The sequence below is a fragment of the Hyperolius riggenbachi genome, chromosome 2 (assembly GCF_040937935.1).
Source record: "Hyperolius riggenbachi isolate aHypRig1 chromosome 2, aHypRig1.pri, whole genome shotgun sequence".
In the NCBI taxonomy this organism is placed as follows: Eukaryota; Metazoa; Chordata; class Amphibia; order Anura; family Hyperoliidae; genus Hyperolius; species Hyperolius riggenbachi.
Genome location: NC_090647.1, coordinates 558,297,872 through 558,323,016, shown reverse-complemented (window position 1 = coordinate 558,323,016; position 25,145 = coordinate 558,297,872). Strand labels below are relative to the sequence as shown.

Genomic DNA, 25,145 nt, shown 5'->3' with positions numbered 1-25,145 from the left:
AAAGATAAGAAAAACGTGCGGGATAGAAGAATAGACTGCAGAATCGAGCGGCGAAACGATCGAACTGGGGGAGTGGAGCGGCAAAAACGAGCTGTGTATGCCCATTGCCCAGCATAAGAGAGACAGAAAACTGTAATCAGATAGAAGTGACTTTCAAGAAACTGAACGCTGAATTACTTTTCTGACTGATTATTTTGTGACTGTCTTGAAAACGATTGCATAAAACGAGTCTGCTGAAATCTTATCTGCGTGTCGCCAGCAATCTATGGGCTCGATTCACACAAGGGTGCTAACTCAGTAAGCACGCCCAAAGCTGTTACTGATCACGCACAAAGTTTAGCACTGTGCGGTGCGCGCGGAACGTCACGCCCGGTGCGCCCGAAACATCGCACTGTGCGACATTTCAGGCGCGACTTTTTATATTCACTAAACTTTGCGCGCGCAAATTTAGCGCACAAAACTTAGTGCGCCCTAAGGGGATTTAGGCATGCTAACTAAGTTAGCACACCATTGTGAATCAAGCCCTATGTACAAGGCAGCCTGTTGAGAGGCAGGAGGAGCCCCTCGGCCCCGTGTGGGCCGGCAATGGAGGGGTTAAACAGAATAAGCCGCCATGGTGTAATCATATCTCTCATTAGTCCTCTCCTCCCCCCCCTGCCTTCCATACTCATTTATCAAGGCACAAGCACAACACTACTCCTATTCTGCTCAGGAATGTGTTTTCAGTAACCCTATCCCTCTCTCCTGCGCTGGGCCCAGTCCCAAAACTCTCAGGGATTAATGACAGCTGGGGGGCTAAGCTGCCCCCCTTCCCCTCTATCTCATGGGGGGACGGCATGGTATGCTCACCTGCAGCAAAGTGCTGGTGAAGGGGTCATCCACCCACCCTCCCTGGTCCCAGCAACAGCCCCATCGGCCGCCCTCCAGGGAAAAACCACAGACTGACCCACATTCCTGGGAAACCCTGACGTCAAAACACCCCTGTGGCGGGCTCCTGACCCCTGCCCCCCGCTAATACGCTCCACAAATCTCCGCCATGGCTCGTCCATCTATCGGGAAATTAAAACAAGTTCATGCTAAAACTCTGTAGAGATCTGGTAGAGATTCTTTGTGTCTATGTAGGAGCTCCCTGATTGGCTGATGGTGAGTAAATCACAGACTTCCTGTACTACAGACTGTTACTGCTATAGTCTGCCATCTCCTCAGAGTTCAGTCTGAGCTACGCCCCCTTCCTGAGCAAATAACAGCTGACAGCTTTGAAAGTTTGTACAGCAGGAAGTAGGTGTGACTGGTACAGGGCCCAAGCTCTTGCAAAGAACAGACTGAAAAGTGTTCATTTCACATAGAAATGCTGTAGAAATCAGCTGCACTGGGCTGTATCTGTTTATTTAGACACAGTTGAGTGTATTAAGTGTGTAGGCACACTTCAGTAGGCATGGCTCACAGTGCCTCAAAGTTAGCTGTACAGGAAAGACAGATGCTTTAACACTTTCTTTGCTCCCTGAAAGTTCATCCAGTACATTTTCAGGGCTTTTTTTGTTGTTTGGGGGGGGGGGGGGGATTTCTGTGCATCTTATAAATAATTTTTTTCCCCTAATTGTTTCCTTACTGTCCCTAATCTTTTAAAGCAGAGAGGGAGTTCTGGGCTCAGATCCACTTTAAGCAGGTACTTTAAAGGGTTACTCCACCTTAGAACAAACAAATCTATATAAATGTGTATCATCAATGTGCAAGTCCTTTTGTATCTAAATCTTTTGAGTGTTGTACCGAGTTAACCATCAGAAAAAGCAAGAAGTTTTGAATCAGTATGATACAGTTTATTGGCTTACTTAGAGATAAATAAAAAGTATGGTAAGCTTTCGGCTAATAAGCCTTCATCTGACTTATCATCCTGATTCAAAACGTTGTGTTTTATCTAAATCTATTAAATATTCAGTTTTTGCCAACTATAACTTCTTAAGAAAATAACTAAGGATTATAGAGATCTCAACTTAATACCAAATGTATTAGTTTGGGGCAGGGAAAGGGGGGATGTTAGAAATTGGGGGGTTTGAGTGGATGCAGAAGGGATAAGCTTAAAAAAATGTATTCCTGGAAATAGTTTAATAAATAAAATTGCTTATTTTTTTACATTATTAATTTTTAAATTATTTAGTCAGTGTTTGCAGACTGTAAAATGGTGGCAAGATCTTTATTGCTGTCAGGTGATCTCTGAGGAATGTTGGTTTCTGAGAGTTCCAAAGCCAGTACAAAATATTTCTGGTCTCCCAGAATGCTCTGGGAGTAGAATTCCGCTAAACAGCCTAGGCTAAGCATCACTGGAAGGCGGGGCTTTATACCAATATACGGCAATATATAGATATAGGAAGTGTTTTGGATGCTGACAAAAGTTACAGTAAAACTGGGTATCCTGCATTCTACTCCAGCATTCTACTATATATTTCACCACAGGGCCTCTTTAAAAACAATTTTATGCACCACAAGTATAAATCAAGTAACATAATTAGTACCATGTAGTCACATTATTATCACTAAGGCTACTTACTGGCTAAGGCCACGATGGCGGGGACGCTGGCCATGGATCCGGCGGGGGTCCGAGCAATGCACTGATACCTCCCGGCAGTGTCATTATTCAGGCTGGCGATCACCAAGGTCCCTCCGGACACCAGAACCCCCGGGAGGTCTCCCAGTTCTGCTCCATTCAGTCGCCAGGTGAGCGCTGCGTTCACCGGCTCCACCACACATGTGAGCGTCACGGAACCACCATACTTCTGGAACGTGGAGAGCGGCTGAAGGAGGAACTGCGGGGGCCGGACTGTGGAGAGACAGAGAGGCGGGTCAGAACTGACAGAATATTCCTCCAATAGAGACAGACAAGAGACGTGCTGCAGAAGGAACTGCGGAGGCTGGACTGTGGAGAGACAGAGGCGGGTCAAAACAGAAATAGAAGAGAGACATGTGCTGCAGGAGGAACTACGGGGGATGGACTGTGGAGAGACAGAGAGGCGGGTCAGAACAGAGACAGACAAGAGATGTGCTGCAGGAGGAACTGCGGGGGCCGGACTGTGGCGAGACAGAGGCGGGTCAAAACAGAAATAGAAGAGAGACATGTGCTTCAGGAGGAACTGCGGGGGCCGGACTGTGGAGAGACAGAGTGGCGGGTCAGAACAGACACAGTGCTGTACATAGTGGCCCTATTCACCAAACTTTTCTCACAAGTTATCATCCCACACTCCTACTGTCTCATCACTTTATCTGGAGCCAGCAGGCAAAAATCTACTAAAAAGAAAGTTGGGAAAAAGCAGAATCAAAGCTCGGCTAATCTGGGGCAACTTATTTCAGGTGACCCCTATTATTTAATGAATTCATTTTTTGTAGCCCCACTTTGGTAAACTTTTCTCATGAGTTTTCTCGCAGGAGTTACTTTGCACCTTGTTAATAAATTAACTTTTCTCAGTATATATATTTTCATGACATGCTGCAGCCCGACCGCCGAGCGCAAGCACCGCTGCGGAACCACCTTAGTAAAGTTCCACTGCCGCAGTTCTGTGCGGATTACCAATGATCGGCAAACGCTACTAAAGCACATCTAGTGAGTCCCGTGCCTAAAGGGAGACGGATATGGAGGCTAGCTGCCATATTTATTTCCTTTTAAACAATACCACCAATTGCCTGGCAGCCCTGCTGGTCTATTTGGCTGCAGTAGTGTCTGAATAACACCAGAAACAATCATGCAGTTAATCTTGTCAGATCTGACAATAATGTCAGAAGCACCTGATCTGCTGTATGCTTGTTCAGGGTCTGGCTAAAAGTATTAGAGGCAGAAGATCAGCAAGGGTGCCAGGCAATTAGCTTTGCTTAAATTTTCGCAATATCAGCTTTTCCTCCCATCACCACACATAATTGATCATTTGGTTCTTGGGGAGCCAAATCACATACTGGCTTCTTATGTCTCTCGGAGACCCCAGTGGCCAGATTCCCCCCCACCCACCTGGATTTCCAATGCTGTTCAAGAGGGGCAGCCAGTATGCAGCAAAAGGATGATGTCAGTGTGAGCAGATGGCTTCTCCCATGTAAATAAACAATGGGGGAGACCAGCTGTGAGACTGACACCTCTTCTAAGTCTTGTGGGAGGGGCCTAAAGCACAACACACTCAGCAAATCCCCACAGTCTACAAGACATACAAGAAGCCATTAAAGCGGACCTGAACTCAGAACTTCCTCTCTGCCCTAAAAGATAAGCAACAGCATAATAACATTTAAAAGAAAAACAATTCTTTGTTACAGCTGATACAAATCCTGCAATAAATCTGCAGTGTGTCTACTTCCTGCATTCATGGAAGCAGACATAGAGTTAACATCCTGTGTTTACGAATTAGCTGCTCTGCCGAGACAGAGAAGATGACACAGCGGAGAGATTAAATTACAACTTGTGATTTGACACAGATGAGGGGGAATTAGGGCCCTTTTCCACTAGCTGCGATCCGATTCAAAAAGCGGATCGCAACCGTTTTTCTAATCACTAGAGCACCACGATAACATGTAAATCGCGGTGCTCATTTTTCACCATGGCGTTTCGTTCGCGATTCTTTTTTTCGCCAAAACGCAATCGCCGTCCAGCGCGATTCTCGTTGCGATTGTATTACATTTCCAATGCCGGAACAGCGGAACGCGGACAGTGGAAAAAGGAGCTTGCGTGATCTAAAGGGCAGGTGATTTGCGATTGCGTTCGCGCTTGCTAGTGGAAAAGGGCCCTTACACAGGCTAAACTCTCTTAATACATACAGAGTGCATTTCTCTCTGTTTTCCTTTGGTTCTGTGAAAGAGTTCAGGTCCACTTTAAAGGAGAACTCTGAGCAAAGGTTTTTTTTTTCTGTAAGTGTTGTACCCATATATATGTGCAAAGTTTAGTTTCCTCAGCGTGTATTTATAAAGTTCAGTGTGTAATGTTGTACCTTTGCTTGTCTGTTTTTTACTTGCATTTTGCTAGGAAAAAAATCAATATGGCTGCAATTGCTATGTTGTTGGGATGACAGCAGAAGTGACTGAGTGTGGTTCTGGGCCTCATCCACATTATCTATCAAGCATAACCGCTCAGCAGAGCATTGATTGCTGCCTGACACCCTGACCCCACCTCTCCCTCATGATCGAGTCAATCCTTTGAGCAACAGTTTAGAATGCTGTACAGAAGCCTTGCTAGCCTACAGGCTAACAACGTGTTCTGTTGCTATGGAGGGGGAGGAGGGATGATGTTGACGCACACTACAGGGCAACATTAAGTGGGCGGGGTGAGTAGGGGAGGACACTGGAGAAGGCCAGGGTTCGCGCTGGCAGAGAGGTAAGCCTTCAACGCTGCACAGGGAGGGTGCGCATATACACCTGGGGCGGCGGAGCAGGACAATTTCCAATTTCATGCTGAAATCTATTGGAAATCGCTGTGCAGTGTGTGGGCTGGCAGCAGAACCCTCTCTCATCAGATTTGATCAGACAGGGATCTATCTAATACCTGTTACACACCAAGCAATTTCCTATCAGATCGGCGTGTCAAATCATTTATTTCCAACAGGTCTGATCTGATTTCTGACCATTTTTCTGATCAATTTTCCGATCACTTCTATTCAAAATTGATCAGAAAAACAATCGGTAAACAGTTTGCACCTGTCGGAATTTATCGATCAGCATCAATCTGAATACTCACCTAACGACGTAGGAAGATGGATCACAACGAGCGGTCCCTGATCCATCTTCCTGGCGGCGGGTACACGTGACGGCACAAAATGGGCGTGAATGAGAGATCAAACAATTGCAGCACTTCTTTAAAGATCCGGTCCCCCGTGACGGCTGTTATTGCTGCACGACGCGTCACCAAACGTTGTTCGTGTAATTGCACGCCTGTACCCGAAAGGATCGCTCATAAAAAAATCGCGGCCTTCATAAAAATCATCGTAAAATCATGTAGTGGGTACAGAGCTGAATGGTTGATGTAGCCACACATGATTATATAACAGACATGCTATACATGTGGCGGCTATGTTGCCGCCACATGTATGAAGCGGACTGATGCCGTTTCCCTCCTCTGACCCATAATAGCCGCCTCTATGTGCGAATTACGGGGTGACGCTCGGCGGATCATCGTCTGTAATTTAGGGGGATCAGAGTTCCTCTGAGCGGCCGTCTGACAGACGAGGATAAGTGCGGGGTCCGCCTCGGAGCAAGGACGTCCCGGGATGAATAGGAACGATTGAGGGAATTGATTTTACACATAATCCTGAGCAGTTTTACGGCCGCGGCGCTGATTGCCGCAGTCTGTGACCTATGACCCCTCCCCCTGTGATGTCACACCAAAGACACATAGCTGGGGGGCTTTCTGAGCGCAGTGCTCATCCCACCAACTGGCTTTCATTATTTCCCCCAGCCTCTTAAAGCCACAATGCCTTCCACATGTTCAGTGGATGGGGGGGCATAAAACATGGCTGTATCCTCCACTCACTGTCACGTGACATCATGTCTGGTTCATCTCAATGACATCACACGTCAGGGGATAAGGCCCAGCGATGGAGTTGTGTGATCCCCTCAAACAGCAATTCTGGGGGTCATTTCAGCCAAAAATGCTAAGCTAACTCACATGCTGTGTTTAAAGGAATTGTAGTGAAAATAGCATGATTAATAAAATTGCTTGTTTTTTTACAATATTAATTTATAGAATATTCAGTCAGTGTTTGCCCATTGTAAAATCTTCTCTCTCCCTTATATACATTCGGAAGGTTATCACATGGTGACATCTTTAGTTCTACAGATGATCTGTGCGGAATGTTTGTTAGGCCTGGAACCCCCTGCAAATCGCAAATCCTTTAAGTAGAGTGTTGTAAGCGATTTCATGAGCGTTTTCCGGCGCTTTTGGGAGCCATTTTAAAAAGTGTAAGCTTTTTGACAGCGATTGTGATAGTGATTTGCGATTAGCAATTTTAATCCTGATTGGTCCTTTAAACGTATCAGAATTTATTTTACAGTTTGCTGTATTTTAAAATCGCACTGAAATAGCTATGTGTAAAATGAGCAATTTGCCAGCGCTTCAGTACTTAACATTGAAGTGCAATCGGCCCAAAATACTGCATGTCCTGCGATCCCTAAACGCTCAAAAAAAAAAATCGCTCTAGTAAAAACGCACCCAGTTTTATGTTAAAAATTGCTTTTGCCATTTCGGCAGGTTTTTTTATGGCTGATATTGTAGTGAAACCCCTCCCACAGTGTGATGTCAGGACCATGGTCACCACCAGTAATAAATTTCAGAACGTAAATCAGGAAAAGGAAGTATTTTTCAATGGCAAACTACTGAGTAAATAATGTAGAAAAGAGGATTGTAAAAATATTGTAAAAAAAAAAAAGCAATTATATTCATTGTTATTTTTTACTACAGATTACACTACCTTAACTCCTTAGATTAGGGAAATTATTAAAACAAAACCGCAAACGTGAAAAAAAAAAACAAAAAATGTGAAAATGCAAAGGTGAGATGCAATCCCAAACACGTACAAAAACGCATTAAAAAAAATGCAGCAATAAAACAAAAATGCACAAGTGCAGAAAATATTTGGGGCATGATTCAGAAAAGGGTGCTAAGTGTTAGCACTCCTGTGAAAAGCCCCTTAGCCCTTAAAGAGACTTTGCGCGCGCTAATACGTGCGGAAAAAGTTTGCGCGTGCAAAGTTTAGCATTGCGCAGATGTTCGCGAAATGTCGCACCGGGTGCCCCTAAAGCGTTGCACTGGGTGTTCCTGAAATGTCGCTCCGTGCGTTTTAGGGGCACCCTGTGTGACGTTATAGTCGCACCCGGTGCAACGTTTTGCGCACGCCCGCGTAGCGCTTAAACTTTGCGCGCGATCAATAAAAGCTTTTAGGCGTGCTAACTGAGTTAGCACCCTTTTGTGAATTGAGCCATGTTTTTTTGCACTGCCTAGTGTGCTCCCAGCCTTAGAGAAAACCTTGCACATGACCAGCAGGTATCGAGTGTTTGCTGAGTGCACAGAGCCTATTTACAAAAGGAAGAGAAGCACCTTTTACAACTGTGGATCAGTACTGGCCTCAATTCACTAAGCTTATCTCCTGTCTTTAATAACTCTTCTAGAGTTGTTACCATGGTGATAAGGCATGTAGTATTCAGGAAACATTTTACCTCAGGCAAACCTAAAGTTAACTCTTCTGTCTTTAAGTTACCTCTTCAATCCTTAAAATAACTCCAGAGTTAAAGACAGGCTGTTTATTAACTGCATGTGAAAATAACTACAGAAGAGGTAACTTAAGGAATGAAGAGATAATATAACTCTCTCACTGTGTGGAGGTAAGTTTTCTCTTGCCTTATTATCTCCAGCATGATCTTAGTGAATTGAGGCCAATGTAGCTGGTTTACTATCAGTATTAAATCAGGTGTGCAGATACACACACACTACACACACACTACACACACACACACACACACACACACACACACACACACACACACACACACACACACACACACACACACACACACACACACACACACACACACACACACACACACACACACACACACACACACACACACACACACACACACACGTGTAGCTGTTAGGGAAGGGCTAGAAGAAAGCCCTGATTTATAATAGTATAGTTTATACTGGAGTGCCCCTTTAGGATCCGCCATGCACGAGGTCACTCGGTCTGCGTTGCGATGAGTGTGGCGCCTGCAGACGTGATCTGCCACATCTTACTTGGCCAGAAAGTGAGAAAAATGTCAGTTTTTCAACAAGTGTGAGTGTTTTCCCTCCCTGCGGCCAGGAGTGGAGCTACGTGCAACGCAACGCATCACCTGCAGAGAACTGATGATCACACCTGTCCAACAATAACACGCCTGGCAGCCAGCTGTCGCCGGGCAACGCCTGGCACGCCGCCACACACCTTAACCCATACCTCCCAGCATTGTGAGGTAACTAAGAGGGGCACCATTAAGACACGCCCCTGCCACACTCCTAGCCACGCCCCTACTACACACCTAGTCAGGCATACCATAAAGAACTCATAAGAAAAAGATGTCAGTTTATCATTAAAACCACACTGGTCCTTTTTATCATCACTACTTGTCCTTTATTTATAGTTTGATAATAAGCAATATATCCATTTAAAAGTTTCAGTAGAAAAATACATATATTTATGTAGATATTTACATCAGTCCTGAAAGAGGGACAAATGGGAAAGAAAGAGGGACAGAGGGACACAGTTCCCAAAGAGGGACTGTCCCTCCAAAAGTTGGGAGCTCTGTTTAAAGGACCACACCAGTGAAAAAAGTAAGCAGTTGAAGGCTGACCGAACTGTTCCTTCTCCTCAGGAGGGGTTCTCAGGATTTTCGTTGTTTTTAAAGAGGAACTCCACTGAAAATAATGTAATAAAATGTGCTTCATTTTTACATTAATTATGTATAAATGATTCAGGGTGCGTTTCCACTAACGCGAATTTGCATGCGTTCCCCGCATGCAAATTCGCATAACCAATAAAAGTGAATGAGCCTGTGTCCACTTGTCAGGAAAACGGAGCGTTTTCTTGTGCAGGAAAAATCTGCTCAGCAGAGCCATCCGAATTCGGACACCGCACACACGCATGCAATTCGCATACAATGTATTTAATAGGGAATTCGCATGGTGTTTTTTCATGCGAATTTTCATGCGAATTCGCATATGATTTCGCATGGAATCAATGAAAAAGCACACTGGCACTGACATGGTTAAATTCGCACACAGCGTCATCCATGTGAAATCGTATGCGAATTCGCGGTAAAATTCGCATACAACCGCATGCGATTTCGCTCCTGCATGCAAATTCGTCCGCGGAGAATCCGCAGCGATTTCCCACCGCACAAGTGGAAACGCACCCTCAGTCAGTGTTTGCCCATTGTAAAATCTTTCCTCTCCCTGATTCACATTCTGACATTTATCACATGGTGACATTTTTACTGCTGGCAGGTGATGTAACTGCTGCTTGCTTTTTTAGCAGTTGGAAACAGCTGTAAGCAGCTATTTCCCACAATGCAACAAGGTTCACAGACAGGAAACTGCCAGGACCATGGTCCTCAGAGTTTCCTGAGGGAGGGGTTTCACCACAGTATCGGCTATACAGAGCTCCCTGATGATCCATTTGTGAAAAGGAATAGATTTTTCATGTAAAAGGGGGTATTAGCTACTGATTGGGATGAAGTTCAATTCTTGGTCACGGTTTCTCTTTAAAAACATTCCCTGAATGACAGTTTAACTGCCAAAATAGTAAAATACCAGCCAACCTCCCTACATGTTTGCACACTATTTTGTCAGATTTAGCAACTGCCATTCGGGTAATGCTTTTGAAAACAAAGAAACGCTGAGAATCCCCCATGAGGGCATGGATCAGTCCAAAACCTGTCAGCTCTGTCAGATTTTAACTGCTTACTTTTTTGCTGGAGTTGTCCTTTTAACCTGCACTGTGCCAGGAAATGTCACATCTGCTGGCAGTGCTTGAACTTCCCATGATCCCCGGCAGTGACTAAATCCTGTCAGACACAGGACTACACTTCCCATGATCCCCAATTGTGACTGGGGGGGGGAGGGGGTGACTGAATGCTGCCAAACACAGGACTACACTTCCCATGATCCCCAGTGGTGACTGAATGCTGCTGGACACAGGACTACACTTCCCATGATCCCCAGTGGTGACCGATTCCTGCCGGACACAGGACTACACTTCCCATGATCCCCAGTGGTGACCGATTCCTGCCGGACACAGGACTACACTTCCCATGATCCCCAGCGGTGTCTGAAGGATAAGCAAAGGTGCAGCCATATAACGCGGTTACATATGGGGTTAGGGCGTATTCTCATTATCAGAGATACTCACAGGACTGTTGGAGGCAGCCGACCAGTGTGAGGAGCCAGCTGCAGACTGCGCAGAGCGTTGGGATTCTCAGTATCATGGTGTTTCCATACACTGCAGTGCTGAGGCGCGATCTCATACACGGCGTCCGCGGAATCCTTCCACCTATCCCAGCGAGCCGACCTGCGGAGACCAGAGAGAGGAGACATTAGTGGCAGAGCTTTGGGGAGACACTGTTACTGCTTTTCTGAAACACAGGCCACTTATCGTCACGTTACTGCTCGCTGCTCATGCAGAAATACATTATACAGTATTATTAGTAGCTTATATATCAACAACATATTCTGCAGTGGTGTACAGAGATCTCTGATCTGCGCTTATCAGACTCTGCACCAGAGGAGCTTCCACTCTATTGTGCTCACCACAGTCATTTCTATAGCTCTGATATATACCACAGCGCTGTACAGAGATCATTGATCCATTCCCACCAATCTCTGTACCAGAGGAGCTTACACTCTAATGTCCTCACCACAGTCACACACTATTATTATTATACATTTATATAGCTCTGACATATACCACTGCTCTGCACACAGGCGCTGATCCATTCCCACCAATCTCTGTACCAGAGGAGCTTACACTAATGTCCTCACCACAGCCACACACTATTATTATTATACACTAGCTGATTGCCCGGCGTTGCCCGTGTATGTATTTGGCTGGTGTTGGCTCCGCCTACTTTTTCTAACCCTAACACACAATTACTCACTGACCAAGTTTGTGAGCTTTGCGGTCTTTGGTATCAATAATCTGCATTGAAATGAAACAAATGTGATTGGCTGTGTGTGGCTCCACCCCCTTTTCTGAATTTGAACCCCAGTCACCCAATAACCAACTGTACCAGGTTTGAGGCCTGTGCCATTAACAGTTCAAGAATGGTAGCAATTAAATATTCCCCTTGAAAAGCAACAGGTGAAGTTTGATTCACTTTTGTAGGCTCCACCCACTTTTCTGAATATTAATCCCAGTCACCCAGTGACCAACTGTGCAAAGTTTAAAAACCCTGCCATTAACAGAATGGATGCAGTTTACATTTTCCCAGTGAAATTTGTATTTGTCTCCACCCACTGATGACGCGGCGTTGCCCGGGTATGTATTTGACTGGTTTTGGCTCCGCCCATTTTCTAACCCTAACACACAAACACTCAATGACCAAGTTTGTGAGCTTTGGGGTCCTTGGCATCAATAATTTGTATATTCCCATAGAAATTAAACAAATCAGGCTGTTTGTGGCTCCACCCCTCTCCAGCATTTGAACCCCAGTCACCCAATGACCAACTGTAGCAGGTTTGAGGCATATGCTATTAACAGTGTAAAAATGGCAGCAATTAAAATATTCCACTTGAAAATCAACAGGTGAATTTTGATTGGCCATTATAGGCTCCACCCACTTCCCCTGAATATTAATCTCAGTCACTCAGTGATCATCTGGGCAAACATTGGGAACCCTGAAATAAACAGTGTAAGAAGGGCTGCAGTTTACACTTTCCTAGTGAAATTTGTTTTTGGCACCGCCCACTTTTTGTAACCTGGACACAAAGTCACTAATCAATGCCCAAGTTTGTGAGTTTTGGGGTCCTTGGCATCAATAATTTGTATTTTCCCATGAAATGAAACAAATCTGATTCACTGTTTGTGGCTCTGTCCCCTTTTCTGAATTTGAACCTCAGTGACCCAATGATCGACTGTACCAGGTTTGAGGTTTGTGCCATTAACAGTTCAAGAATGGCAGCAATTTTAATATTCTCCTTGAAAAGTGACATGTGTTTTTTGATTGGCATTTTTAGGCTCCACCCACTTTTCTGAATATTAATCCCAGTCACCCAGTAACCAGCTATGCTAAGTTTGAGAACCCTGCCATTAACAGTGAAGAAGGGCTGCAGTATACAATTTCCCAGAAAAATCTGTTTTTAACTCCACCCACTTTTTGTAACCTTGACACGCAGTCACTACTCAATGACCAAGTTTGTGAGCTTTTGGGTTCCTGGCATCAAAATTGTGCTAATGGAAGCAGTTTATCCAGCAAAGAAATCTGGCTGTTTTTGGCTCCGCCCCTTTACTGAATTTGAACCCCAAACACTTAACGACCGACTGTAGCAGGTTTGAGGCCTCTGCTATTAACAGTGTGAGAATGGCTGCAGTTTCAATATTCCCCTTGAAAATCAATAGGTGAATTTTGATTGGCTCTTGTAGGCGCCACCTACTTTTCCGAATATTAATCCTAGTCACCCAGTGACCAACTGTGTGAAGTTTGAGAACCCTGCCATTAACAGTGTAAGAAAAGCTGCAGTTTACATTTTCCCATTCAAAAAGTTAGTTGTTTTTGGCTCCACCCACTATTTCTAATCTTGACATACAGTCACTTAATGACCAAGTTTATGAGCTTTGGGGTGTTTGGCATCAATAAGTTGCATTTTACCATTGAAATTAAACAAATCTGATTGGCTGTTTTTGGCCCGCTCCCTTCAGAATTTAAATCCCAGTCTCCCAGTGACTGACTGTAGCAGATGTTAGGCCTCTGCCATTAAGAGTGCATGAATGGCAGCAATGTAAATATTCCCCTTGAAAATCAAAAGGTGAATTTTGATTGGCTGCTGTAGGCTCCACCCACTTTTCTGAATATTAGTCCCAGTCACCCAGAGGCCACTGTGTCACGTTTGAGAACCCTGCCAATAACAGAATGGCTGAAATAAATCTAACAAATCTGATTGGCTGTTTGTGGCTCTACCCCTTTAGTGAATTTGGACCCCAGTCACCCAATGATTGACTGTATCAAGTTTGAGGCCTCTGCCACTAACAGTGTAAGAATGGTAGCAATGTGAATATTCCCCTTGAAAATCAATAGGTGAATTTTGATTGGCTGTTGTAGGCTCCACCCACATTTCTGAATATTCATCCCAGTTACCCAGTGGCCAATTGTGTAATGTTTGGGAACCCTGCAATGTAAAAAATTAGGTTGTTGGCCCCGCCCACTTTTTCTAACCTTGACATACAGTCACTCAATTATGAAGTTTATCAGCTTTGGGGTCCTTGGTATCAATACTTTGTATATTCCCATTGAAAAATAAACAAATCTGGCTGTTTGTGGCTCCGCCCCCTTCCTGAATTTGGACCCTAGTCACCCAGTGACCAACTGTACCAGGTTTGAGGCATCTGCGTTTACCAGTAGAAGAGAATGGTAGCAGATGAAATATTCACTTTGAAAATCAAAAGGTGAATTTTTATTGGCTGTTGTAGGCTCCACCCACCTTCCAAAATCTTAATCTGTCACCCAATGACCAACTGTGTAAAGTTTGAGAACCCTGCCATTAACGGTGTAAGAATGGCTGCAGTTTATATTTTCACAGTAAAAGTTGTTTTGGCTCCGCCCACTTTTTGTAACCTTGACACACAGTCACTCAATGACCAAGTTTGTGACCTGTCAGGTCCCTGGCATCAAAAATGTGTGAATGGAAGCAGTTTGTTTACCAAGGAAAACTGATTGGCTGTATGTGGCCCCGCCCCTTTAGTGAATTTGGACCCCAGTCACCCAATGACCGACTGTAGCAAGTTTGAAGCCTCTGCCATTAAAAGTGTAAGAATAGCAGCAGTTTAAATATTCCCCTTGAAAATCAACAGGTGAATTTTGATTGGCTGTTGTAGGCTCCACCCATTTTCTTGAATCTTAATCACATTCACCCAGTGACCAACTGTGTCAAGTTTGAGAACTCTGTGATTAACAGTCTAAGAATGGCTGCAGTTTACATTTTCCCATTTAAAATGAATGGCTGAAATTTGATTGGCTGTTTTATGCTCCGCCCACTTTTCCTGGATTTGTAACCTCGGTCCCCAAGTGACCAACTGTGACATGTGTGGGGACTCTGGCTTGATTACTGTGAGAATGGCAGCCTTTTACATTTTTTCCATTGACTTGAATGGGTGGAATCTGATTTGCTGTTTGTAGCTCCGCCCAGGTGTGCAGGGGGGCTGCGAGACCCCCAGAACATATCATCCCAGGTAGTAAGGGATCTGTATACCAAGTTTCGTTCAAATCGGTCAAGCCGTTTTCGCGTGATCGCGGCACATACACACACACACACACACATACACACACACACACACACACACACACATACATCCGATTTTATATATATAGATTTATATAGCTCTGATATATACCACAGCGCTGTACAGAGATCATTGATCCATCAGTCTCTGCACCAGAGGAGCTTACACTCTAATGTCCTCACCCCAGTCACACACTATTATTATTATACATTTATATAGCTCTGACATATTCCACAGCGCTGTACAGAGATCACTGATCCATTCCCATCAGTGTCTGCACCAGAGGAGCTTACACTCTAATGTCTCAGTTACTGTCAAATACTTTTATAACGCTAACATACACTGGAGAATACTAATCTAGTCACATCAGGCTCTGCACCAGTGGAGTTTATGATATAAAATTACTACTTAAGGTGCACACACAGTATCATAAACAATAATAACTCTATAAAATTATAATTTATGGGCTATAACTCTGACAATAAACTCAGCACTTTACAGAAAATTCTGATCCCTTCCCATCAGTCTCTGTGCCAGAGGAACTTACACTCCAATGTCCTTACCACATTCACACTTTTGTTATACATTTATATAGCTCTGACATATTCCACAGCGCTGTACAGAGATCACTGATCCATTCCCATCAGTCTCTGCACCAGCGGAGCTTACACTCTAATGTCCTCACCACAGTCACAAAGTGTTACAATGATTATTTGTTAACATATGGTAACTCTAACATTTTGCAGTATAAGTTGAATTATATTACTATACACTCCTGACATGCGCGGTAACTGTATATAAAGAATACCGAAATGATGGCATTAGTGCCTACAGGAACTTACACATTAATTCCACTACTTTAGGCTACATGCATAACAGGTACAGTAAAATCTACAGCACCCATATCGATGCCCACGGTTTGCCAGTTGCTGCACTATATGCCTCAGCTCACCTTCCAAATCCTCTGCGGCTCTCGATCAATAGTACTACAACTCCCAACATGCCCTGCCAGGCTGGCCTCTCCACAACATGGTGCTAACTACTCACTTCCCAATCATCCACCAACAGTCATGCTGGAACTTGTAGTCCTGTAGCAGCTGAAAAACTCAATCTGCTTTACAGCACAGCTGTCAAACTTCTTAAAAGTCAAAGAAACTTTTTTTTCGGAATCCCCACAGCCCATCGCGTAACTTTCTGAACCATTTCAGCAGAAAATATATTTACATCGCCATCACTTCACAAAATGCAGTTTGCAGCTGTGAAAGTTCACTCCTGTTTCACAACTGCTAGAACCCCCCTTGGTGAGGAGGCTGGAGAGGGCAGTGAGGGAAGAGGCAGCCAGGCCATGGCGAATCCCCCCCTGTCAGGAGCCTGGAGAGGGCAGTGAGGGAAGAGGGAGCCAGGCCAGGGCGAATCCCCCCTGTGAGAAGCCTGGAGAGGGAAGGGGCACCTAGGCCAGGGTAAATCCCCCCTGTGAGAAGCCTGGCGAGGGAAGGGGCAGCCAGGCCAGGGCTGAGGAGCATCCAAAGCTTACTTTTTTTAAATGTTCTCCTTTCTCCATGTTCATAATGGAGGCAAACCCAGCTGTTTGGAGATCTTAATACCCTTCCCACCAGGTTAAAATAACAATTTCCTGTGAGTGGGGGTTTAGATGGCCCCTGACCCCCCAAGCCTTCATTCTCCTCATCCTCCCTCCTCCCCAATCCATCCTCCTCCTTCTCCGGCCTCAGACAGGCCACTAAATCAGTCTTAGGAGGGAGTCATTAGCAGAGTGAAATTAACAAGGCCTAGAAGAGTATAAAAGGCCTCAACTCAACAACTCAAGCCAAAGCTGCCATGTGGGGGGAGTTGTCAGGGAGGGAGGGGGTCCTGAGCAAAAGGTTCCTCACTTGGCTGAGGACATCAGAGAAGATATATGGCTCTGCTCTTATGGCTCTGACCACTTGGAAAACAGAACTTGTGTGAAACAAAAGGCCTCTCAGAAGGTCTTATAACAAACTTGTCAACAATTTAAAATGATTTCAGAGCCTCTGAGAGGAGGCCAAGGTCCCTCATTAGATGGTTGGCTGAGATTCTCGGGCCAAGGTAAGGTTTCGGGGGCATAAGGGCAATCTATATACACTGATATTTCACCGAAAGGAGAACCCCAAAATGACTTAAATAAAAGGATCTTCCTTGTACAAAATTACGCATTGGAAAGGGGAATGTACGCATAGTAGAGTGCCCGGTATAAGCATTCAAATAAGGGATTAAAGCGTAAATTTGTCCACATAAGGACATAAGCGTCCGCAAACACTACGCTTCGCACTATGCGTAATTGCGTATTTTAACGCGTAGTCTACGTAAAGCATACAAAGCGAATATTTTATTTTGAAGCCGTAGTTTGGCGAAGCATAATTGCGTAAAACTACGCGTAGTTCTATTATGTATTTATATAGCACTGACATCTCCTGCAGCACTGTACAGAGTACATAGTCATGTCACTGACTGTCCTCAGAGGAGCTCACACTCTAATCCTACCATAGTCATAGTCTAATGTCCTACCATATTATTATTATTATGTATTTATATAGCACTGACATCTCCTGCAGCACTGTACAGAGTACAGTCATGTCACTGACTGTCCTCAGAGGAGCTCACAATCTAATCCTACCACAGCCATAGTCTAATGTCCTACCATATTATTATTATGTATTTATATAGCACTGACATCTTCTGCAGCACTATACAGAGTACATAGTCATGTCACTGACTGTCCTCAAAGGAGCTCACAATCTAATCCTACCATAGTCATAGTCTAATGTCCTACCATATTATTATTATTATTATGTATTTATATAGCACTGACTGATATTTTGAATTGGCATAATCAAGAGTCAGGGAGTGGATATTTGCATACAATTTGCATACAAGCTGGTATTATCAGCATCTCTTGTTGACTATATATATGGGTGGGGGTCATTTACACAATAAGTGGGTAAGCAGGAAGCGGGACTGACTGATTCTGATAAATCTGCTCCCAGTTGTTTATGGGGAACATTATATGTGGTTTACCGACGTGGCCCAAGCTTCCCACACAAACCACCTATTCATAACGCCAACTGCCGTATTCTGTATCTGCAAAAACTACACAGCAGGAGAGGAACAGCGCAGCACCCAGACCTCCGACTCTAAGGGAGAACTCCGACATCCGAATATAGTGTAACTGCAAAACCCAAACAGCAGGAGAGGAACAGCACAGCACCCCAGACCTCTAATTCTGAAGGAGGACTCCGACAACTGACTACTGTGTAACTGCAAAACCAAACCGCAGGAGAGGAACAGCGCAGCACTTAGACCTCCGACTCTAAGGGAGGACTCTGACAACTGAATACTGTGTAACTGCAAACCCAAACAGCAGGAGAGGAACAGCGTAGCACCCCGACCTCCGACTCTAAGGGAGGACTCCAACAACTGACTACTCTGTATCTGCAAACCCAACCAGCAGCAGGAGAGGAACAGTGCAGCACTCAGACCTCCGACTCTAAGGGAGAACTCCGACATCCGAATATAGTGTAACTGCAAAACCAAACAGCAGGAGAGGAACAGCGCAGCACCCAGACCTCCGACTAAGGGAGGACTCTGACAACCAAATACTCTGTAACTGCAAAACCAAACAGCAGGAGAGGAACAGCGCAGCACCCAGACCTCCGACTCTAAGGGAGGACTCCGACATCCGAATATAGTGTAACTGCAAAACCCAAACAGCAGGAGAGGAACAGCGCAGCACCCAGACCTCCGACTCTAAGGGAGAACTCCGACATCCGAATATAGTGTAACTGCAAAACCCAAACAGCAGGAGAGGAACAGCACAGCACCCCAGACCTCCGACTCTAAGGGAGGACTCCGACAACCAAATACTCTGTATCTGCAAACCAAACAGCAGGAGAGGAACAGCGCAGCACCCAGACCTCCGACTCTAAGGGAGGACTCCGACAACCGAATACTGTGTAACTGCAAAACCAAACAGCAGGAGAGGAACAGCGCAGCACCCAGACCTCCGACTCTAAGGGAGGACTCCGACAACCAAATACTCTGTATCTGCAAAACCAAACAGCAGAAGAGGAACAGCGCAGCACCCAGACCTCCGACTCTAAGGGAGGACTCCGACAACCAAATACTCTGTATCTGCAAAACCAAACAGCAGGAGAGGAACAGCGCAGCACCCAGACCTCCGACTCTAAGGGAGGACTCCGACAACCAAATACTCTGTATCTGCAAACCCAAACAGCAGGAGAGGAACAGCGCAGCACCCAGACCTCCGACTCTAAGGGAGGACTCCGACAACCGAATACTGTGTAACTGCAAACCCAAACAGCAGGAGAGGAACAGCGCAGCACCCAGACCTCCGACTCTAAAGCTGGCCACTAACGGTCCAATTTCTAGCGATCAATCATTTGAGCGATCAGAAATTCTGATCGGATTGGTTGTAAATAACCTCAGTTGATGGGCACAATCGATAATGAATGATTATAAAAACAATCCTCCGATTGAATTGTCATCGAACCAAAATTTGGATTTTCTTGTTGGTCATGATAGATAGGAAGCAATGATTGGTTAGTTGATGGTGTAAAAGAGATATGGTGAAGTGGTGCAGTCCATGTGCAGCTTCGGTGTGCAGGCAGCTCAAAAGGATCGGCCAACAGCACAGGTCTCTGACTCCAGCTGGTTCAGAGCCTGTACGTTCCATTGCACATGCGCAATGCCACTTAAGTTAAGACGCTGCTAATCTAGGGTGTAGCGATAAGGCGGAGGCTATGATCGGTATACTGGCGCATCTCCTGTGAATTGGATGCGAGAAGCGGCGACAGCGGAGGACTCGAATGTAATGGAGGTAGGTGAGTAAAAAAAACGTATGCAGGGACCAGCCTAGTGAGAATGGACACCGCCCGCTCTCATATTCTACCATTCCATCAGCCTTCGTCTGCACGGCTGGATTTGGACATATTACCGCCAGAGGCCCACTGTCGCCGAAACCTGACGATCGTTTTTAATGCCAATGTGAACACGGGCTTACTGAAGCTTCTTCTATTGTTTACATGCAGGAGCTACAGAGAAGTCTTGTCCCCGTACCCACTCCACTTCCTGTCCCCGTACCCACGCCACTTCCACTTCCTGTCCCCGTACCCACACCACTTCCTGTCCCTGTACCCACGCCACTTCCTGCTCTGCTACTACTACTGGGGGTGTAACAGTATTATGTGTTATGCTGATTCATTGGCTAGGTCAGGGGTAGGGAACCTATGGCTCGGGAGCCAGATGTGGCTCTTTTGATGGCTACATCTGGCTCACGTACAAATCAGTAGAAGTTGATTCACTAAGCTACACTGCTCAAGCAGCGCAGCTTAGTGTGGCAGCGCAAGTAAAATTTTCAAAGTAGGCACACTACTGCTGTAGCATGCACCACTAACTTACTTGCGCTATCCCAAAATGAACAGCTGCTCCAACTGTCCCACTCTGGATCCCGTCAGGTCCAGTGACTTTGCAGGACGAAATCACCGCACTTTGATTGGCCCAATAGGCTGCCTGTCACTTGACAGGCAGCCTATTGGGCCAAAGCGCGGGGATCTCATCCTACAAAGTGAATCAAAGTGTACAACAATTTTAGAAGCTGTTAGTCGGTATTTCTCCTGTCTGGCTCTCGGAGCAATTGCTGATGTTGTTGAAACCCAAGAGAAGCTGGAGACATGTCTGACACTTCCACTACCTGGAGCATCAACTGTATACACATCACCATGGCAACAGGGACGTGAGCCCTCTGCTGCGCATGCGTACTGTCCCAGTTTGAAACATATTGTATGGCTCTCATGTAAATACATTTTAAAATATGTGACGTTTATGGCTCTCTCAGCCAAGAAGGTTCCTGACTCCTGATCTAGGGCATACTAGCTCGAAACATACAGAACAGGAAGGAAGACCTGATCAGCATACTCAGTCTAGGAGAGGGATTCGGGAAGTTGTGCGGCCACAGGATTAGCATGACAGACATGGAATTATGGACTACGCGGACTGTAGTGTTACTGTGCACCCTGAGTTGTGATTTCAGCCACCTGCGTCAGTGTGCAAAGCGCAGGGGTATCAGACAGGGGATAGATCTCACAATCATGCGCTGTGAAGCCTTGCGCTACTGCTGCATGCTTTGTGAGCGCTACGCAAAGCTGTCCCATAGCGTGTCTCTAAACCCGTGCAGTGTGACACAGGAGTCACAGGAAGGGGAGGTGCACTGCACACATATGTAACAGCTCCACAGCATATTCTAAACAACAGGTCAGCAGCTGTGACTCTACATACCGTTATATGAAAGGTCAGATTCCAGCACAAGATGAATTATACACTATGAAAAGTTTATGTATCTTAAAGGGGACCGCCGGTGAAAAATATTCTTTTTTTAGGTTGTAGATACAGCTATCTGTGTCCCTCATAGAGAAATTTCCCATCAGTTTCTGCATTTCCCACTTATGGACACTTCGCATCCAGACCTTTTTTCCCACTGATGGACCAGAGCAGTTTTGACAGTTTAGCTATGTCCTTATTTAATCATAAATAACTTTATCCCTACTTATGACACAGAAATTAAATATATATTGTTTTTTTCAAGACAAACTAGGCTTTTATTGTATGCCATGTTTTCCCTCGAACAATTTTGTTTTCTATGAATTGTAATGGGAAAACAAGGAAAAAAATAGAAAAAAAAACTTTTCTCAGTTTTACCAATTCAAGTTTAAAAATAAAAAGTGCTACTGTAGATAAAAAACACACATTTTGTTTGGCTATTCTTACCGCTTATCACAAAACTTAGATTATGTTCCTGTCACAATTTATGGTGAAGATATTTCATTCTGAAATAATGCTACAGAGTGTATTTTTCACTATGAACTGAGAAAATAAAAGTATTTTTAATGGAAAAAATCTATCACATTAGCTCAGGAAACATATGTTCCCATTCACCAATTAGTGCTGTACTGTATCAGATAGTGCCGGAGGTGTGCACAGGAGCAAGCCCAATCCTGCACAGCACTGCTTCTGCTGCAAGACGTATATCTACTGACGTGTGGCTTAGATGAAGTCACAGAGGATTTAGATATAGTATACTGTAGTGGTGGATAAAGTGGTTAAAGAGGACCTGTAGTGAAAATAATATAATGAATAAAATTACTTATTTTTCACAGTATTAATTTATAGATTATTTAGTCAGTGTTTGCCCGTTGTAAAATCTTTCCTCTCCCTGATTTACGTTCTGAAATGAATCGCTAGTGGTGACTAGAGATGAGGCGAACGGTTCCCGAACCGCTCGCCGGCGAACATCTCTTATTCCCTGGGCCTCTTACTACTTCCGGGTCGCAATGACCCGGAGTAGTACGCCTGCACTGCCCGGCGGAGCGTGTCCTAGATCGCGCTCCTGTTGCCGGGCCCTTTCTGCGCATGTGCGTGACGTCATGATCGGCAGAGAGTGCCCGGCAACAGGAGCGCGATCTAGGACGCGCTCCACTGAGCAGCGCAGGCGTACTACTCCGGGTCATTGCGACCCGGAAGTAGTAAGAGGCCCAGAAGGGTTCGCCAGGCGAACAGTTCGGCCCATCACTAGTGGTGACCTCTTTAGTCCTGCCAGGTGATCTGTACAGAATGTTCGTTACTGAGAGTTCTATGCACAGAGGGAAATATTGCTTGCTTGGCAGTTGGAAACAGCTGTTCTTTCCCACAATGCAATGAGGTTCACAGACAGCAAACTGTCAGGACCATGGTCCTGACATCACACTGTGGGAGTGGTTTCACCACAATATCAGCCATACAGCCATACATACCCCTCTGATAATCTATTCCAGAAAAGGTAAAGGTTTCTCATGGGTAAGGGGGTCTCAGCTACTGATTGGGATTTTTTTAATCCTGGGTTACAGTTCCTTTTTAAATCACATTCACGCCGCACATAATAAAGAGTCGTAAAGCAACACTCGGTAAATTGCATTTTCAAATAGCTACAGATGACGATCAGAATCACAGCGCAATCGCGATTTGCAGCGCAAAGATCTCTTAATTGACTTTAGCTGTGCTTTATTAATAGTCTGGAGGGGACTGAAGGAGTACAAACGTACAGAACAGTTTTAATAGGCTGAATATCAAAGCAGCGTTTCAAACGGTTCTTGTCCTGGAAGAGACAGGTCCACTATAAGTCGCGCCAAGTTTCCAGAGTCAGGATATTGGCGCCTCCCTCTGTACCCGCCAGAGAGTGACCTGGCAGCCATTCCCACACTGCAGGCCCGCTCCGGCCTTGCTCCGGGATCTGCTCTATCTCAGGCCGGCTATTTCTGGCACGCCGAGGAGCTGCAGTTCTGCCGGTGGGCGGTTGGACTCGCCGGCCTGGAAACTTGGCTGCCGACGCGCGCGTCTTGTGAGAGTTCCTTTATGATTTCATTTTTCTTGATTTTTATTTCCCCCTCCTCTTAGACTTGGCAGCCCAGCCTAAACAAGCGCTACAGCAATGTTATTACCAATCTTACGCCACCCATCGTACTCCCTGTAACCCCTTCATCGCCAAAGAGAAGCGAGACACAGTCCGGAGCCTGGAGATCGCCCTGCCGCCATGTAACATAGCTCCCAACTGTCCCTCTTTTGGAGGGACAGTCCCTCTTTAGGAGCCCTGTCCCTCTGTCCCTCTTTCCTCCTCATTTGTCCCTCTTTCAGGACATTTGTCCCTTTTTCCATCTAAATATATATTTCTCTACTAAAAATGAGTTTGACTCTAAACTTTATTCCTATCCTTTAAATTCATGTATTACTAATTTAAAATGTTAATATGAAGGAAAATGAACCAGGACAGAAAGGACCAGTGTGGTTTGAATTATTAAACAACATATTTTTCTTATGAAATCTTTATGGTATGCCTGACTAGGGGTGTGACTAGGGGCGTGATCAGGGGTGTGACAGAGGCGTGGCTCAAGTGCCCCTCCTAATCTCAAAAATTTGGTAGGTATGATGTAATACTGTCCACTGAGGGCTCATTCACACTTGCGGCCTTTTTTCAAGCGCAGAAGATTTTTAAAATCGCCCCCAAAACGCTTGTGCAATGAATCTCTATGGGAAGGTTCATATCAGCGCGGTTCCTGCGTTGTGCGTTCAGCAAAGCGGTGCCTGGACCATTTTTTGGGCGTTTTTGCTATAATGGAAGGTATAGGAAGAACGCTAAACGCTCACAAAACCGCTTTGCGCAGCAATTGTGTTTGCTTTTTTAAGAATAAATACATTGTATTTATTTTTTTCTGGGTTAAAGAGTTCACTTCCTGACTTGCATCAGGGAGTGAATAACAAAACTGCTCTGAAAAAGCGCTTAGAAAAGCGCTTTTACCAGAAATGCAGCGCGCAGTTAAGCGCGGGGAGGGGGGGAAATGCACAAAAACGTAAAACTTTGCGTTTTCGATCTTAGGTGTGAATGAGGCTTCACGGTACATTTTTTTTTCAGCGAAAAATCACCCAAACAATCCCATAAATCCAATCGGGATAGCAGAAAGTAAACCTCGCTCATGTGCCAAATCCACTGTGAACGATTCTAAGGGTGGCCACACACGGTACAATTTTTCATTTTTTTTTTTTACGATTAGATCATTTAGTTCGATTATTTCGTTAGATCGAATATAAAGATTTTTCCAGCATGTCCGATCAGATTTTTCTCGAAAAAACGGGAATTTCTTGATCGAAAAAAAATTATTTTCAACTTTCATTCGATCATTTAGAAAAAATTAAACTGGAAAATTGAATGTTTTTATTGTATCGTGTGTGGCCACCATAAGGGTGATCACGTGAGGACAATCTAGTTAATCGGAAAACCGTTTTATATAATGGATTGTGGAGGATAGGTAGTATAGAATAGTTTGATGCGTTTCCTCTCTCCCACGATGTGATGTACAGTATAACCCCCATTATCCGGCACCAACAGGGATCAGCTGATGCTGGAGAAGTGTTGTTTCTGATTGCTTGATAGTCAATGTTAAAAATAAGCCTAGAAAAAAAAAAACAGTCCTATACCCCACTTCATATACATACCATAAACGCTGTATTTATATTGATACAGTAATTAAAAACTAAGACAAAGGACAGACTTAAAGAGACACTGAAGCGGAAAAAAAAATATGA

The 25,145-nt window shown here is 44.8% G+C and overlaps 1 protein-coding gene across 9 annotated transcripts in view; it reads right to left on the bottom strand.

Annotated features, from left to right (window-relative positions):
* The window catches only part of BOC (BOC cell adhesion associated, oncogene regulated), a 194,365-nt gene that overhangs the window by 51,098 nt on the left and 118,122 nt on the right, over nucleotides 1-25,145 (bottom strand). For all 9 annotated transcript variants that reach the window (XM_068270898.1, XM_068270899.1, XM_068270897.1 and 6 more), the window contains 2 exons: nucleotides 10,899-11,057; nucleotides 2,546-2,815 (listed from right to left, as the gene is read on the bottom strand). In XM_068270898.1, the coding sequence (XP_068126999.1) occupies nucleotides 2,546-2,815; nucleotides 10,899-11,057 (429 nt within the window). The remainder of the gene's footprint in view (nucleotides 1-2,545; nucleotides 2,816-10,898; nucleotides 11,058-25,145) is intronic.